The sequence below is a fragment of the Lactuca saligna genome, chromosome 4 (assembly GCF_052625555.1).
Source record: "Lactuca saligna cultivar CGN05327 chromosome 4, ASM5262555v1, whole genome shotgun sequence".
NCBI classification, from domain to species: Eukaryota; Viridiplantae; Streptophyta; class Magnoliopsida; order Asterales; family Asteraceae; genus Lactuca; species Lactuca saligna.
Genome location: NC_136420.1, coordinates 9,421,386 through 9,438,553, shown reverse-complemented (window position 1 = coordinate 9,438,553; position 17,168 = coordinate 9,421,386). Strand labels below are relative to the sequence as shown.

The window sequence follows — 17,168 nt, the reverse complement described above, 5'->3', positions numbered from 1 at the left end:
GCTTTCAGGTAATATCGAATTCGTCCTTTGGGTTTTAATTATATCATTCTTGGTCCTTAGATTGGAAAGAAGTGGCCATGGGAAGCCCTAGTCTATATCATATAATCTTACATATTTATAAAGCATGCATTTTCCCTTGATTGTCATGCATTTGAAACCCCCCACAATAATTTGCTAAAACCTCATGCATTTGAAACCCCCAAACCTTTTCACCTTCTTAATAATTAATCACACATAATCAATTGTAATTCATATGAGATAATAAGTTGCTAAAACCTCATGCATTTGTATGGTATTAGAACATGTTTGAGTTTTTAGGTTTTAGACTTTAGTAAATGGGTAATCCATTTGATACGTTGGATTTGAAGCTATCTTATTCGAATTACCCAAAACAAGAGATAAATTATTAATATATGCTCATGCATGTTTTGTATAAGCCAAAATCAAAATACAATATATCATGATCATACAATTAAGTGTCTTTTATTCAATTTTTGACTTTATAACAAAAGTTTGTTTACGTGCCGAAGAAAGAAAACTTGAAGATGAATATTTAGGTTGGATGTTTATATAAGATTTGTTTTAAATATATAATATAGATATAAATACACAAATATGTGTCAAATACAGCCCATCACAAATTTAATGTTATAAACTACAATAAAACTCAAAGTGGTTTTCCAAATATAATGTTTATACTATAATATAATATAATAGAAGAATACCATATAGTAGACGAATCTCACATGTTGTGCAGAAATTTAGTTGCATAGATAATATATTATAATTATATTTCATTTAAAATATGTTAGGGTCATTTGGTTATTACATTGTTGTATTAGGCACTATAGTCTCATATATTTTGAATGACTCTTCCAAAAATGATGCATGTAATTTGAATATAACGTAATATCTTATGATGTTTATTGAATGATATTATCTTCGATTGAACACTTTTTAATTGAAATTAACTTTATTATAGTTAAAAATTTTGGCTCCGTTTTTTCTTTTCATTAGTTATAGAATATGATTTTTTATATTAACTTAAAATATGTTACTATCTCAAAATAAATTGAGAATGAGATTTTTTATATTTACTTAAAATACGGCATCATTTTCTATTCAATAGTAAAAACTAACAAAAGTCGTTAAATATGTATTTTTATGAGGTTCAACATAAATAGACGACCACAAATGAGAATCTACATCTAATCAATCATCAACTAATTAAATCAGATACTAATGTGTACATAAAAATTACATTTAAAATTTTAAACTAATAGTAAAAAAATCATTATTTATTATGATAAAAAATCTATAAATCAAAAAATATACATGTTATTTAATCGCATACAAGTTTTATGTATGGCTTATTCACAATACAATAAACCATATATAACCATATTAAACTACATAAGTATCCCACTGCGCAACGTGCGGACATTCACCTAGTACTATATTATAAAGGAAGCATTTTTCCTTTCACCACATTCATTTGAAACTCCCATGACTTTTCAATTTCTTACTAATAATAATTATAAGTTGGTTAATACGGTTAAATAAATATCAAACCTAAAGTGTCATAATATATAAAATAAATTTCATTATTAAAATAATATCTTTACTTCTACTTATTAAATGATGTTTTTTAACTTTTAACATATTATAATTAATTTATTAGTTTTAATATATTATTGAATGTAAACCATTATCATTTTAAAGATACAACTTTGGAACAATTTATATAAAATACATAAATTATTAATTTAAATATAACATTACAGGGTCAACTTAAATATAAATTTTAGTTTAACTTAAACAACCCAAAGAATATTTTGTAAATAGTTAAAAGTGATAAATTGTAGTGCTTTTCTAATAATGATTATAAGTTGGTTAATAAGGTTAAATAAATATCAAACCTAAAGTGTAATCATAAATATACAAAATTTCAAATTTAAAATAATATCTTGACTTCTACTTATAAAGTTATGTCTTTAAATTTTAACATATTATACTAAATTTTTTAGATTTAATATGTTGTTTTATGTAACTCATTATTAGTTTAAACCTAGAACTTTTTAACAGTTTGGACAAATTACTTAAATTGTTACTTTAAATATAACATTATAATGTCAACTTAAATATAAATTTAATTTCCACTTAAAAAACCGAAGAAAAATTTGTAAATAATTAAAAGTGATAAATGCAAAAAATATATTGTAATCTCAATTTAACTAAAATATATCGAAAAGATATTTTTATAATCGTTAAAAGTTTTCAAATCAGTAACTTAAAATAACTTACAATAACCATAGTAAAAAATAACTCTATATGAATGCTTATATTGTTACCTTTAAAATAAAAAAAAAATGTTTGATGTTTTAAGTAATTATAATGATAGAAATTAAAGCATTAAGTAAATAAATTTTAAAAAATTAATTAACAATAACAACAACTATAAATAAAATTAAACCATATATTATATTTAATTATATTCATATCTAACTCACATGTAGAAGTCATTCAAACGATTGAGATTATGCAGTTATAATAGATGTACATATTATCATATAATTCAAAATAATCAATATACTATATCAATTTATTATATGAATTATTATATCAAATTTAACAACAAATTTATTGTTATATTAAAAAAATATTTGTAAAGACTTCCACTATATAGGTGATTCTGCGCAACGGGCGGACAGATCGCCTAGTATACGTATAAATGAAGCATTTTTCCTTTCACCACATTCTGAGATTCCTATACATTTTTCCTTTTACCATATTTATTTGAAACTCCCACGACTTTTCAATTTCTTTTTAATAATAATTATAAGTTGGTTAATAAGGTTAAATAAATATCAAACTTAAAGTGTAATCATATATAAAATAAATTTCAATATTAAAATAATATCTTTTACTTCTACTTATAAAGTTATGTTTTTTAACTTCAAACATAATATACTTAATTTATTAGTTTTAATATATTGTTGGATGTAAACCATTATCATTTTAAAGATACAACTTTGGAACAAATTGTATAAAATACTTAAATTATTAATTTAAATATAATATTACAGGGTCAACTTAAATATAATTTTTTGTTTAACTTAAATAACCCAAAAATACTCTTTAAATATTTAAAAGTAATAAATTGTATTATCTTTCTAATAATGTTTATAAGTTGGTTAATAAGGTTAAATAAATATCAAACCTAAAGTGTAATCATAAATAAACTAAATTTGAGTTTTAAAATAATATATTTACTTCTACTTATAAAGTTATGTCTTTAACTTTCAACATATTATACTTAATTTATTAGATTTAATATGTTTTTGTATGCAAACCATTATGAGTTTCAAGCAACAACTTTTGAACAATTTAGACAAAATACTTAAATTACTAATCTAATTATAACATTACAGTGTAAACTTAAATATAAATTTCAGTTCCACTTAAAAACCAAAGAATATTTGTAAATAATTAAAAGTGATAAATTGTAGTGGTAACTGAAAAAACTAAATTGGTATCTCAATTTAACTAAAATATTTTCAAAATATATTTTTATAATCGTTAAAAGTTTTCAAATAAGTAGCTTAAAATAACTTACATTAACAATCATACAAAATAACTCTATATAAATTATTATATTGTTACATTTAAAATAAAAAAACAATGTTTAATGTTTTAAATAATTATAATGAAATAAATTAAAACATTAAGCAAATAAATTTTAAAAAATTAATTAACAATAACAACAACTATAAATAACATTAAACCGTGTGTTATATTAAATTTATTCATGTGTAACTTGCGGGTAGAAGTCATTCAAACGATTGAAATTATAATATTATATCAAATTAGTATACAAATTATCATATCAAATTTAACAACAACGTTATTGATATATGTATAAAAAAACATATATTGGTAAACTAGTCAAACTATATAGGTGTTTCTGTGCAACGCGCTGACATTCGCATACTATACTTATAAAGGAATCATTTTTTCTTTCATCACATACATTTGAAACTCTCATGCATTTTTCCTTTCACCACATTCATTTGAAACTCCTATTACTTTTCAGTTTCTTTCTAATAATAATTATAAGTTGGTTAATAAGGTTAAATAAATATCAAACCTCAAGTGTAATCATATATAAACTAAATTTCAATATTAAAATAATATATTACTTCTACTTATAAAGTTATGTTTTTAACTTTTAACAATTTACGTAATTTATTAGTTTTAATATATTGTTGGATGTAAACCATTATCATTTTAAAGATACAATTTTGGAACAATTTGTATAAAATACTAAAATTATTAATTTAAATATAACATTATATGGTCAACTTAAATATAAATTTTAGTTTAACTTAAACAACCCAAAAAATATTTTGTAAATAGTTGAAAGTGATAAATTGTAGTGTCTTTCTAATAATGATTATAAGTTGGCTAATAAGGTTAAATAAATATCAAACTTAAAGTGCAATCATAAATATACTAAATTTCAAATTTAAAATAATATATTTACCCTTATTTTTAAAGTTATGTCTTTAACTTTTAACATATTATACTTAATTAATTAGATTTAATATGTTGTATGTAAACCATTATCAGTTTAAAGCTACAAATTTTGAACAGTTTGGACAAAATACCTGAGTTGTTAATTTAAATATAACATTACAGTGTCAACTTAAATATAAATTTTAGTTCTACTTAAAAATCCAAAGAATATTATGTATATAGTTAAATGTGATCAATTGTAGTGATAAATGCAAAAACTAAAATGTAATGTTAATTTAACTAAAATATTTCCTAAAGATATTTTTAAAATCGTCAAAAGTTTTCAAAGAAGTAGCTTAAAATAATTTACAATAACAATAGTTAAAAATAACTCTATATAAATTATTATATTGTTACTTTTGAAATTAAAAACAATGTTTGATGTTTTAAATAATTATAATGATAGAAATTAAAACATTAAGCAAATAAATTTTAAAAAATTATTAACAATAACAACAACTATAAAAAAAACATTAAACCATATATTATATTTAATTTTATTCATGTGTAACTTATGGGTAGAAGTCATTCAAACGATTAAAATTATGCAGTTATAACAACAACTATAAATAACATTAAACCATATATTATATTTAATTTTATTCATGAGTAGCTCGAAGGTAAAAGTCATTGAAACGATTGAGATTATGCAATTATAATAGATGTATATATTTTCATGTAATTGAAAATAGTCAATATATTATATCAATTTAGTATACAAATTATTATATCAAATTTAAAAACAATGTTTTTTGTTATATTTAAAAAAATATATATTTGTAAAGATTTTAATTATATAGGTGTTTTTGCACAACGTGCGAACATTCGCCTAGTATACTTATAAAAGAAGAATTTTTCATTTCACCACATTCAATTGAAACTCTCATGATTTTTCAATTTCTTTATAATAATGATTATAAGTTGGTTAATAAGATTAAATAAATATCAAACATAAAGTGTAATCATATATAAACTAAATTTCAATATTAAAATAATATCTTTACTTTTATTTATAAAGTTATATCTTTAAGTTTTAACATATTATACTTAATTTATTAATTTTAAAATGTTGTTGTATGTAAACTATTATCATTTTAAAGCTACAACTTTTGAACAGTTTTGATAAAATATTTAAATTATTAATTTAAATATAACATTACATGGTCAACTTACTTATAAATTTTAGTTCAACTTAAACAACCCAAAAATATTTTATAAATAGTTACAAGTAATAAATTGTAGTGTCTTTCTAATAATGATTATAAGTTGGTTAATAAAGTTAAATACATATCAAAGGTAAAGTGTATTCATAAATAAACTAAATTCCAATATTAAAATAGTATATTTACTACTACTTATAAAGTTATATCTTTAAATTTTAATATATTATACTTAACTTATTAGATTTAATATGTTTTTGTATGTAAACCATTATCAGTTTAAAGCTACAACTTTTGAACAATTTTAATAAAATACTTTAATTGTTAATTTAAATATAACATTAATGGTCAACTTAAATATAAATTTCAGTTCCACTTAAAAAACCCAAAGAATATTTCATGAATAGTTAAAAATGATAAATGGTAGTGCTAAATGCAAAAACTAAATTGTAATATCAATTTAACTAAAATATTTCTCAAAGACATTTTCTATAACCATTAAATGTTTTCAAATAAGTAGTTTAAAATAACTTATAATAACAATAGTTAAACTAACTATATATAAATGATTATTATGTTTAAAAGCAAAAAACAATGTTTGATGTTTTAAATAATTACAATGATAGAAATTAAAACGTTAAACAAATAAATTTTAAAATTTTTATTAACAATAACAACTATAAATAGCATTAAATCATATATTATTTTTTATTTTCATTAATGAGTAACCCGTAGGTGTAGGTCATTCAAACGAATATTTTTTTATCTGGTTTTAATAGATATATATATTATCATATAACTCAAAATAATCAATATATTATACCAACTTAGTATACGACTTATTATATCAAATTTAATAACAATGTTATTGTTATATTTAAAAAAAAAACATATATTTGTAACGATTTCAACTTTATAGGTGTTTCTACGCAACGCGCGAGCATTCGTCTAGTAACCTAATAAGTAAAGATCTTTTTGCCACATGTGATACTCTCATTGCATTTGATATATTACATTTTCTAAGTTTTTTTTTATTTTTTTTTCACTTGTCATTTTATGGTTTTTTCCACTTTATTAAATTCCACATAATATTCAAATATAATAATTTTAATAAATGTAATAATAAATACATCTCAATTTCATTAATGCAACTTTCATTTAATTTCTAAATTTATAAATTGAATCCAATTATTTTTATTTGTTTATTTATTTAAATTATTTGTTTAAATTTAAAAGAGAAATAAAATAGTTAAAATAACAAATTAAAAATTAAATTTCAATAGTTCAATATTTTTCATTCTTTTTTCTTATAAATTCAAATTTTCTAAATTTTAGATTTTCATATTTTTTTAGAATAAACCCGTGTAATACGTAGATCTCACAACTAGTGATCATTTGAATGTTTAGCCTTTAAAATATTTAAAAAATTTTAGATTTCCATATTTTTTTTAGAATAGACTAATTTTTCAAAGAGTGAGGTTAGGAGGTTATCGTTCACAAATAAATGAATGTTTAGCCCTTAAAATAAAAAAGTTAATTCTTGAACTACTATTTAGATACTGCCAACATTTGAGTATACTTTGGGTGACTTTTGAGTGTTCAACCCATTTAAGTCGTTCTCTTTTTAGCTAACTTTTTTGAATCACAACCTTTTGACCCCCTTTTTAAAGATATATGTCAAAATTGCCCCCTTTAGTTTCTAACACATAAACTTCTCCTTTTTTGGTGTCATGCTGCACAAAAAAAATGTGTAGGAAGCTTTTGAAAATGTGGAAGTAACAAGATTTGTAGGAAGAAACTTCTCAGAATGTAATATCCCAAAAATCGTAGTAAAAATTTTCATTGTTAAAACCCTTTAATAATTCATAAACCATACAAAAACATTGTTTTCAAGAACATAATTAAATTCAAAGTATCCCAAAATCATTAATCAACAAAATATCCAAGGATGATGTGCAAATCTTGCCTTTGCCTTGTCTCGATCATCTGATGTACCTGAAACCATGAAATAAAACTGTAAGTCAAAGCTTAGTGAGTTCTCTCAAAATACCACACACACAAACATATAACAATATGTTTAATGGGTCCATAGTCATCGGACCAGATTACCATCGAGCCCACAGCCCATGACTCGCCTACTCCCGAGCCGATGTCATAAGACCGGAATGCCCTTCTCGGACCTTAGCTTATGACTAGATTGCTCCCAAGCCCACAATATAAGACTGTAATGCCCTTTCCGACCCTCAACTTATGACTGGATTGCTCCCGAGTTTGTTGGCGTACAACACAAAGCAGTACCGCCTCAACCTAACCACACTATGTCGACATATGCAATAAATAAACATATAACCAGGAAATAGGTAATCATAAAAATCTACTAATCTAACATATAACAAGCATAACTTCAACATATATACCAGGATAGATAACCTATCATACAAATCTACTAATCTAACATATAACAAGCATAACTTCATCATATATACCAGGATAGATAACCTAGTGGCCCGATATTGGTGCCTTCGACCAACGAGTGCAGTGAGGAAAAGTTACTTGAACAACTCAACAGAAGCTCAACAACTACCTCAGCAACAACACAGCCAATTCAATCTTCCTAAAACCAAGATGAGACCAATCCTTAGACAATTATTCAATTCCACCCAAGTTTGAACAAAATTCAAACTAGTCAAAATGTCAACGATCAAAGTCATCAGCCGATGTTGCCTTTAGTCAACCACCACGTCGTGTGCTTCCTTGTCTACATCATGGCCCTTATGCGATCAAACATACATGAAATTCCCAATCGCCATGCCATGGCGACCTATGGCCACACCGTGGGAGCTAAGATTCCAACAACTTAATGGATTAATTTGTTTTCTGCGATTCCAAGAGCTCCAAAGCTCATATATGGTCTATTCTATGCTCTAAATGGAGAAAGGTTCCAACTTTATCCATTAAAACACCCAAAGAGGTTAAGATCTCCAACCCTAGGTCCAAATAAAGCCAAATACCATAATATCTTAACCATTAAGCCCTTAATATGAAAAGTCCTTAACCTAACCACCCAATAAGGGTTTTCTAATACCATATCATCACAAACGTGGAAGCTTTATGTACATGCATACCAATACATGTCTAGAGTCCATTTTAGGTAAAAATAGGCTAAAAATGACCAAAACTCTTGTAAGATCAAGAACCTTCAACCAAAACCTAGAATTACAATATATGTTGCTCATGAGACTCAGGAGAGTCATAAAGTTGCCAACTTTATTTGTTCCTTCCTTCCAAACTTGCTCAAGTATGAAGAACATGGGATAATATTCAACATATAACCACTTTAAGCCATAAAACAAGAAACTTAGACACTTATAAAGGTCTAGAGACGCATAAAAAAATCTTCACTTCAGCCAATAAGCAATATAACCTTTCCAATGCCTTTTCTTTCTTTCCAAGCAACCAAGATCACCAAAATAGACTCACACCTCTCAAGTAGGAATTACGGTTAGGGTTTCTGAAACTTGAGGATGATGGAGGCTGATAAGGAACCCATAAATTACTTAGAGGGGTTTAAATACGAAGCAAACCCTAACATAATCATGTGCTTGGGCCAAGACAGTTGTCATGTTGTGGCAACCTTGGGTCACGCCGTGGCGATCCAATATCACACACAGTTCATTAAACAATTTCCACGTCATGGCCCATGATTTCCTCCAAACCTTAATCTTTGGTCCCCTATAAAAGCAAGATTAACCAATCTGGAACATAGGTGTTACACAGAAACACCAACTACTTAGAAAGTGCAACAAGAAAACTAAAATTCAAATTAAATCCAATTTAGACATCCAAAATCCATAGGGGTAAAACTGTTAATGTTGCACAGGTGATTTAAGTTGGAAAATATAGTACTTAGAGAATCCATGATGAGAGTTTAATAAGAGTTAAATAGATGGTGATTAGGATTGAATAGAGGTTGAATGGAAGAGTTGTATGATGATTAAGTAGCTGAATGAAATTAAACTATTATTTTTCAATTAAATTTCAAACCAAATATATAGGTAATCATATTCTTTTGTATTTTTATATTTTTTAATTAAACCATAAATAAAATTAACCATATTCTTAAGTATTGTATTATTTAATATATCAGTTTTAGGTCTTATTTGTTTTTAAATAAATAACATAAATGAAGTGTTTAAAAATAAAAATTCTCATAAAAAGAAATATATCCCTTACAAATCTAATACAAACTAATTTCAATAAAATATTACATTAACCGAACTATCACATGTTATTTTCGATTGTCATAGATCTGAGTAGCATGTCAGAGACAGGACGAAAAAATTGGATGAACGGTTGTGAAAAGTTCAAGATAAAATATAATTTCTAGGTGCTATTTTTTTATTAATGTATTTTTAGGTTTCATGTTTTTTAGTTAATGTATTTTCAGGTATTAAATGTTTTAGGTTTCGTAATTTTTAATTAATGTATTTTTAAGTATTATATTTTTTTAGAGTAAATTACACGAATGGTCCCTATGGTTTGGGGTAATTTGAATGTTTGGTCCCTAACTTACTTTTTAACTCGGAAGGTCCCTACAATTTGTTTTTGTTGCACATTTGGTCCTTGTCTTACCTAAAAAGACTATTTTGCCCTTGATTTTTTTAGTTTATTTAAATAAGATGAGGTAGGTAAGGTAATGTAAAGTGAGGTGGAAGTGAGGTTAGGTGTGTGTTTATTTAAATAAATTAAAAAATCAAAGGTAAAATAGTCTTTTTAGGTATGAACGGGACCAAGCACGCAACAAAAACTAATAGTAACGACCTTCAGAGTTAAAAAAATAAGTTAGGGACCAAACATGCAAATTAGCTCAAACCATAGGGACCATTCATGTAATTTACTCCTTTTTTTTAACTATTATAAAATTGCAAAAACGGTCCCTATGGTATGTATTTTTTTGGGGTTTTAGTCCAAACCACGACTTTTTTGGATTGATGGTCATTTTGAGGTAGTTTCATTGCGTTTTTGGTCCCTCGGTAAAGTAAAATGATTGCAATACCCTTGAGACATTTATTTTACATTTCCTTTCAATTTTTTTAAATCTAGTAGTTATTTTAATAATTAAAAAAAAGAGGGTCATTTCTCTCTCTCTCTCTCTCTCTCTCTCTCACACACACACACACACAGTCATATACCCACCTGTGGAGACCATAGATTCCTATTTCTGTATTCTACAATGTTCAAACATGCTCGATTGATACACACTTGATTAGGGTTCAATTGCTAGATTCGATACATACACACTTGATTGGGGTTTAATACACACATTGGAAATTTGAAAAACACACTCTCACATACAGTGAAGAACACAAAAAGGGTGTGAAACCCATTTGATTGGAATGGAGACAATGATTTTAAAGTGGCTCATCCATCGACAAGAGCTGAAACAACATGAGATGTCTATGAAGCAGCTTCATGTGTGCTTTCCCAACATGGACTGTCGAACCCGATCACAAACCCATTGATATCAGATCTATACAGGATTGTGATTGGACGAACAAAAAATTAGATATGATACCTGCATGAGAAGGAGAAAAAGAGTGCAACCCCTTCTTATCCTGGTTCCTAATTTCTCATCGACGATTGAAGAAGGGGTTCAATTTTCCTATTTCTATGATGTGCCAGACATACAAGCATAGAGATGGGATCTGCGATCATAAAGAAAGAATAAATAAGAGAAATCGATATATTTCAAAAGAAGTAAGGGTGCGATTTGCTGGAGTGAAAATGGTCTCTTCTGTAACAAGTTTCTTGCACAAGTTTGTTTCTTAATCTAAATCAACGATCTGAAAATGGTCTCTTCCCCAATCTTCCCCAAAATGGTCTCTTCTGTAACAAGTTTCTTGCACAAGTTTCTTGATTCTTCATGATTTGTACAGAAAGAAATTGAAGGTAATCATTTGGGGTTGAGTGGTTTTAACAATCGTGTGGACCGATGTATACGTTTTTAATTGCAGATTATCGGTATGCTTAAAGGTTGAAGGATGAAGAAACTCATGTGGAGAGAGAGAGAGAGTGTGTGTGTGTGTGTGTGAGAGAGAGAGAGAGAGAGAGATGAGCCTCTTTTTTTTTAATTATTAAAATAACTATTAGATTTAAAAAATTGAAAGAAAAATGTAAAATAAATGTCCAAAGGGTATTACAGTCATTTCACTTTACCGAGGGACCAAAAACGCAACGAAACTACCTCAAAAGGACCATCAATCCAAAAAAGTTGTGGTTTGGACTAAAACCCCCAAAAAAATGCATACCATAGGGACCATTTTTGTAATTTTGTCTTTTTTATTTTTAAATTTATAATTATGTTTAAAAATATAATGATGATGATGTGGAATTTCATTAAACTGTATAAAGTTTAATGGAATATGAATGTTAAGATGTCGTTAAACATTTAAGTCAATGGACTTAGGTTATATTCGAGATGACTTACCATGGTAATTATCTTTGTCATTTTGTTCATATTTGGACAACTTTTTTTGTACACATTTACCCATTTAGCTTGTTATATTTGTTCATATATTACCGTTGTCACCGACTATAACAGGTGATAATAATAATATATGAATACATTTAACAAGTTAAATGGTCAAATGCATACAAAAAATAGAAAGTTGTCTAAATATGAATAAAACGAAAAGTTAATTACCATAATAAGTCATTTTCTTTTTATTTTTCATTTTTTTGTATTATTTTTTCAAATATTATTTTTAAAATATCCGTAATATCGTAAATATTAATTGAATATTGATTGATTCCAAATTTTACTTTTTAATTAATAAATATGTTTTTGTTTTGTGAAATACTTTATATAGTCTTTTATGTTTTATTTTCTTTTGTTTTTAAGCATATACAATATTTTTAAAATAAATAGTATCTAACAACAAAATTAAATTAATTAAATATGTAATAATAAGTATGGAGGGTCTTCTAAAACAAATATTACATAGCAAATAAATAAACAAAAATAAATCTATATAATGTAAATGTTTTAAAATTATTTCATCTTTTTAATACCTTTTAATTTGAAGTTTATAAACTTTTAATTTTTTTAATACAACATTTTAAACTTGTATTTTACGAAAATATTTTAAAATGTTATAAAAAAAATAATAAATTGTCATACAAAATCTATGAAACATTTTAAAATTTTTATAAAAAAAAGTTTATAAATAATTGTACCAACTATAGTTGGTAGTGAAATTTAGCTACCATTAACGTACCAAATATACTTGGTACTAACTTGTTGGTTACCAACAATTTTGGTTGGTATATATTGATATTGGTATATACCAAAAACTCAAACTATTATGAATTTGAAGATTTTAATCGTTGATAATCTATATAAGTCTTCAAATTATAATCAATCACCCGTGGTTCGGAAGTTTTCCGAACTTGAAAACAAAATAAGCAAATTAATTTATGATATATATATATATATATATATATATATATATATATATATATATATATATATATATATATATATAATCATCACCTGTGGTTCGGAAGTTTTCCGAACTTGCATAAATTAATTTGTCTTTTTACTTGGTACTAACTTGTTGGTTACCAACAATTTTGGTTGGTATATATTGATATTGGTATATACCAAAAACTCAAACTATTATGAATTTGAAGATTTTAATCGTTGATAATCTATATAAATCTTCAAATTATAATCAATCACCCGTGGTTCGGAAGTTTTCCGAACTTGAAAACAAAATAAGCAAATTAATTTATGAAATATATATATATATATATATATATATATATATATATATATATATATATATATATATATATATATAATCATCACCCGTGGTTCGGAAGTTTTCCGAACTTGCATAAATTAATTTGTCTTTTACTAAGTTCCTATTTGTGAACATCGGGTAATCATCCAAGCCTTAAATTATAACCAACATTCATTTTTAAAATGATATATATATATATATATATATATATATATATATATATATATATATATATATATATATATATAATTGGTTGGTACGGTATTACCGTGGTATTCGAAATTCTATAGGGGTAATGACTTGGGAGGGTAATAAGGTTTCCAGCTTGTCCGTATTAGGTCACTAAGGTTTTTTTTGTACGTATTAGACCAATATGGTTGTTATTACCGTTTAGAAATAGTCCTTTTACCGGTTTTAATGGGTAAAAAGGACTATTTCTAAACGGTAATAACAACCATGTTGGTCTAACACGCACAATAAAACCTTAGTGACATAATACTGACAAACTGGAAACCTTATTACCCTCCTAATTCATTAACCCTATTTTTAAAGACATTGAGAATATATGACCATCAACAGTAAACTACTTCGTTTAGAACTCGCGTCGTCCCATATAACCTGCTACTCATCTATATGACGAAGCTCTTCATCTATAGTCGTCCCTTTGGGGACATCCGATAAAATTGGAACGATACAGAGAAGATTAGCATGGCCCCTGCGCAAGGATGACACATACAAATCAAGAAATGGTCCAAATTTTTTTTTAACCCTAGTTCCCTTTTCAAATGCTAATAGAGTTCAATTCCAATTCTTACGTTTCAGTAGTTCATCTACTGAAGTCATAATCAGACAACATGTGGATTCTATGATCAGATTGATCTTCTTGTTGATGTCTTCAACAATTTGTGGCAAGTAAGAGTGATCTTTCTTTCTATAAAGTCTCATTTAAGCTTTTTACTTTTCCTATCATTAAGTTTCATGCTTTATAAACTTTCGTTTATGTGTTGTATATAATATGTATGTGTTTGTTTATGTGCTGATTTTGATTAATTTTGAAACTTCAATTTCTTACTTCATGTTGTGGTTTTGCTTTTTATAAAATAATTGATAATAGGGATCATCTGCAAGTTCCTGTTGGTTTTATATTTCCATTCGTTATCAAATATAGACATTGATGGGAGGTATCAAAGTGATATTTTGTTTTTGTACATATGGATGTGTTCATGTAAACATTTAAATGACAAAAAAGAAGTTATTGATAAAATGTTGCATATTTGTGTAATGAAGATCATCAATCATATGAGTTTCTGGACTTAGAAGTTCTGGAAGGGTTGTGAGATAAGTTTAAATGGAACCAACTATTTTCAGTCAAAAAAATCAGTCACATTGATTAGTAAGCATGTTTTCTAAATAATTAGCGTTAATGACTTAGGAGGGTAATAAGATTTCCAGTTTGTCCGTATTAGGTCACTAAGGTTTTTTATGCGTATTAGACCAATATGGTTTCTATTAACAACCATATTGGTCTAATATGCACAAAAAAAACTTTAGTTATCTAATACGGACAAGCTGGAAACCTTATTACCCTCCCAAGTCATTATCCCAATTCTATACCATTACCGTAACAAGATTACTCAATTAGTATGGTATTACCAACCAAATATATTGACTACCAAACATATCGGTAACCAACTTAATTGGTTCGATTGGTAGCATATTCATTGATTTTCTTTAGCATATATTTGACACCCCTACATTACATACCAATTAAGTCTAACTGTTAAACAGGGCCAAAAAAATGTTTCACATAAAGCCAAACATTTTACATATACGCAACAATTAAAGTTAGCCCACTAAACCTTCTAAAAATGTAAAAGTAACATCAGAGGCCAGCTGTACTCTTCTACTTCCTCTTACGTGGTCTTCCAACTGATCTCTTCCCCACCTCTTCTCTCACCACCTCTGCACGCGGCGGCCGTCTTACCGGTTTCCTAACCTCAGCCGCCTGAACTTTGCCAGCTGGCTTCTTGGCCCGCACCTCCTTGTCCACCTCCACACGCGGCGGCCGCCCTACCGGTCTCTTCAAAACCACAGTCGCCGGGACCTCAGCTGCCTGAACTTTTCCGGCTGGGTGTTTCTTGGTTATGGTTTCTAGAAGTAATTTGTCTTCGTTCTTTATGAACTTGAAGACGCATTCATCTCCTTCTGATAAGTTATTCAGTCGCCAGAAATCACTCCAAACTGAAGACAAATAGTACCTTGTACACACCTTGCTCTCTGAACGAAAACTCATCTGCCACTCTTTTCCGGCAGGATTCCTCATGATTATACTTCTTCTTCCCGCCTCGATTCCGGCCAACCGCACAAATTCCGATGGGACCCGCTGATATATGCAAACACAAGTTACATTCTCTTTTTAGAACCCATAAATCTGAAGGATTAAGAAGAATTTATGTTAGTTATAGCACAACGAATCTTACCATACAACATTTGTGGCCTTGAGATATAATCATCTTAAAGAGAGGATCTCCAACACCATCATCATCATCCCCGCCGATCTCACCGCAGTCATCTTCATCATCTTCTTCATCGCCATCACGACAAACACCATGATCACCAGCACCATTATTATCTTCTTCTTCTTCTTCTTCTTCTTCTTCTTCTTCTTCTTCTTTACCATTCTTTTCAGGGATTTCTGAGGGCAAAAATTTTTCACACCCATTGGGACCGAAACTTGTAAGTGTGAAGGTGGATTCATCAACTAGCGAAAATACAAGAAAATCCCATAAACCCAACTGGCTATCTGCAACTACACTGTTCCATCCATCTGCAAAACAGTGGATTCCATCAATGTTTTTGAGCTTCACACTCCATGAATGCTCTCCAGTTACAGATCGGATTATCGAGCTCTCAGGGATCTTGTTCTCCATGTGATCACGGACAAAATCAGGTGGTAGTGCCTGCAAAATACCACGATTTCATGAATGGAATCAACAGAACAGAAAAAACTGAAATTAAATCGCAGTAGAAGAAGATGAGTACTATGTAAGAGGCAGCGGATGGGTCCTGCAAGATCTTCAAGAAAGAAGGCTGGTAGCGAGTGGCCATTTGCAGACTTTTAGGCTCCGAATCCAAGGTTTTGATGCTACAAAATATTAGATTAAAATGTTGAAAATGGAGTGTGTAGGAAAACGCCAAAGGAGATGTATACTATGATACAACATTCTATAAAATGGAATGTGTTGTTGAAACAGAGTATTTGTTTGAAAATTTTTATTAATATTCTATAAAATGGGAAATTAAAAGAGTATATATATATATATATATATATATATATATATATATATATATATATATATATATATATATTCCAATGAGAACATTTTTATTTTTACGTTTGAAAACAAATTTTAATCACTAGTTTTAATAAATATTTTTATTTATTTTTCTGATACACACCGGTACACATTCTCTCTCTCTCTCTCTCTCTCTCTCTCTCTCCACCCTTTCTTTCTCATTTAACTTAGATTTGGAGCACCAGACTCTGCTAGAACTATCAGCAGAACGTTGCCGGATCACCGCACAGACGCCTCTTCACCACCTCCGATCTACTTGTTGTCGTCTCCCT

At 27.5% G+C, this 17,168-nt stretch overlaps 1 protein-coding gene and 1 non-coding gene across 2 annotated transcripts; one reads left to right on the top strand and one right to left on the bottom strand.

Moving 5' to 3' along the window:
• The first annotated feature begins 14,198 nt into the window (after positions 1-14,198).
• On the top strand, positions 14,199-14,301 carry LOC145044376 (U6 spliceosomal RNA). The gene has a single exon (XR_013681331.1). It is a non-coding gene; the product is annotated as a U6 spliceosomal RNA (small nuclear RNA).
• Positions 14,302-15,257: 956 nt separating this feature from the next.
• Positions 15,258-16,751, bottom strand: LOC145044328 (B3 domain-containing protein REM9-like). Its single transcript, XM_078993190.1, has 3 exons — positions 16,583-16,751; positions 16,021-16,500; positions 15,258-15,923 (listed from the first exon to the last, which is right to left on the bottom strand). The coding sequence occupies exons 1-3, from the start codon at positions 16,646-16,648 to the stop codon at positions 15,444-15,446; spliced, it is 1,026 nt and encodes a 341-aa protein (XP_078849316.1). The 5' UTR covers positions 16,649-16,751; the 3' UTR covers positions 15,258-15,443.
• Between the last annotated feature and the right edge of the window lie 417 nt (positions 16,752-17,168).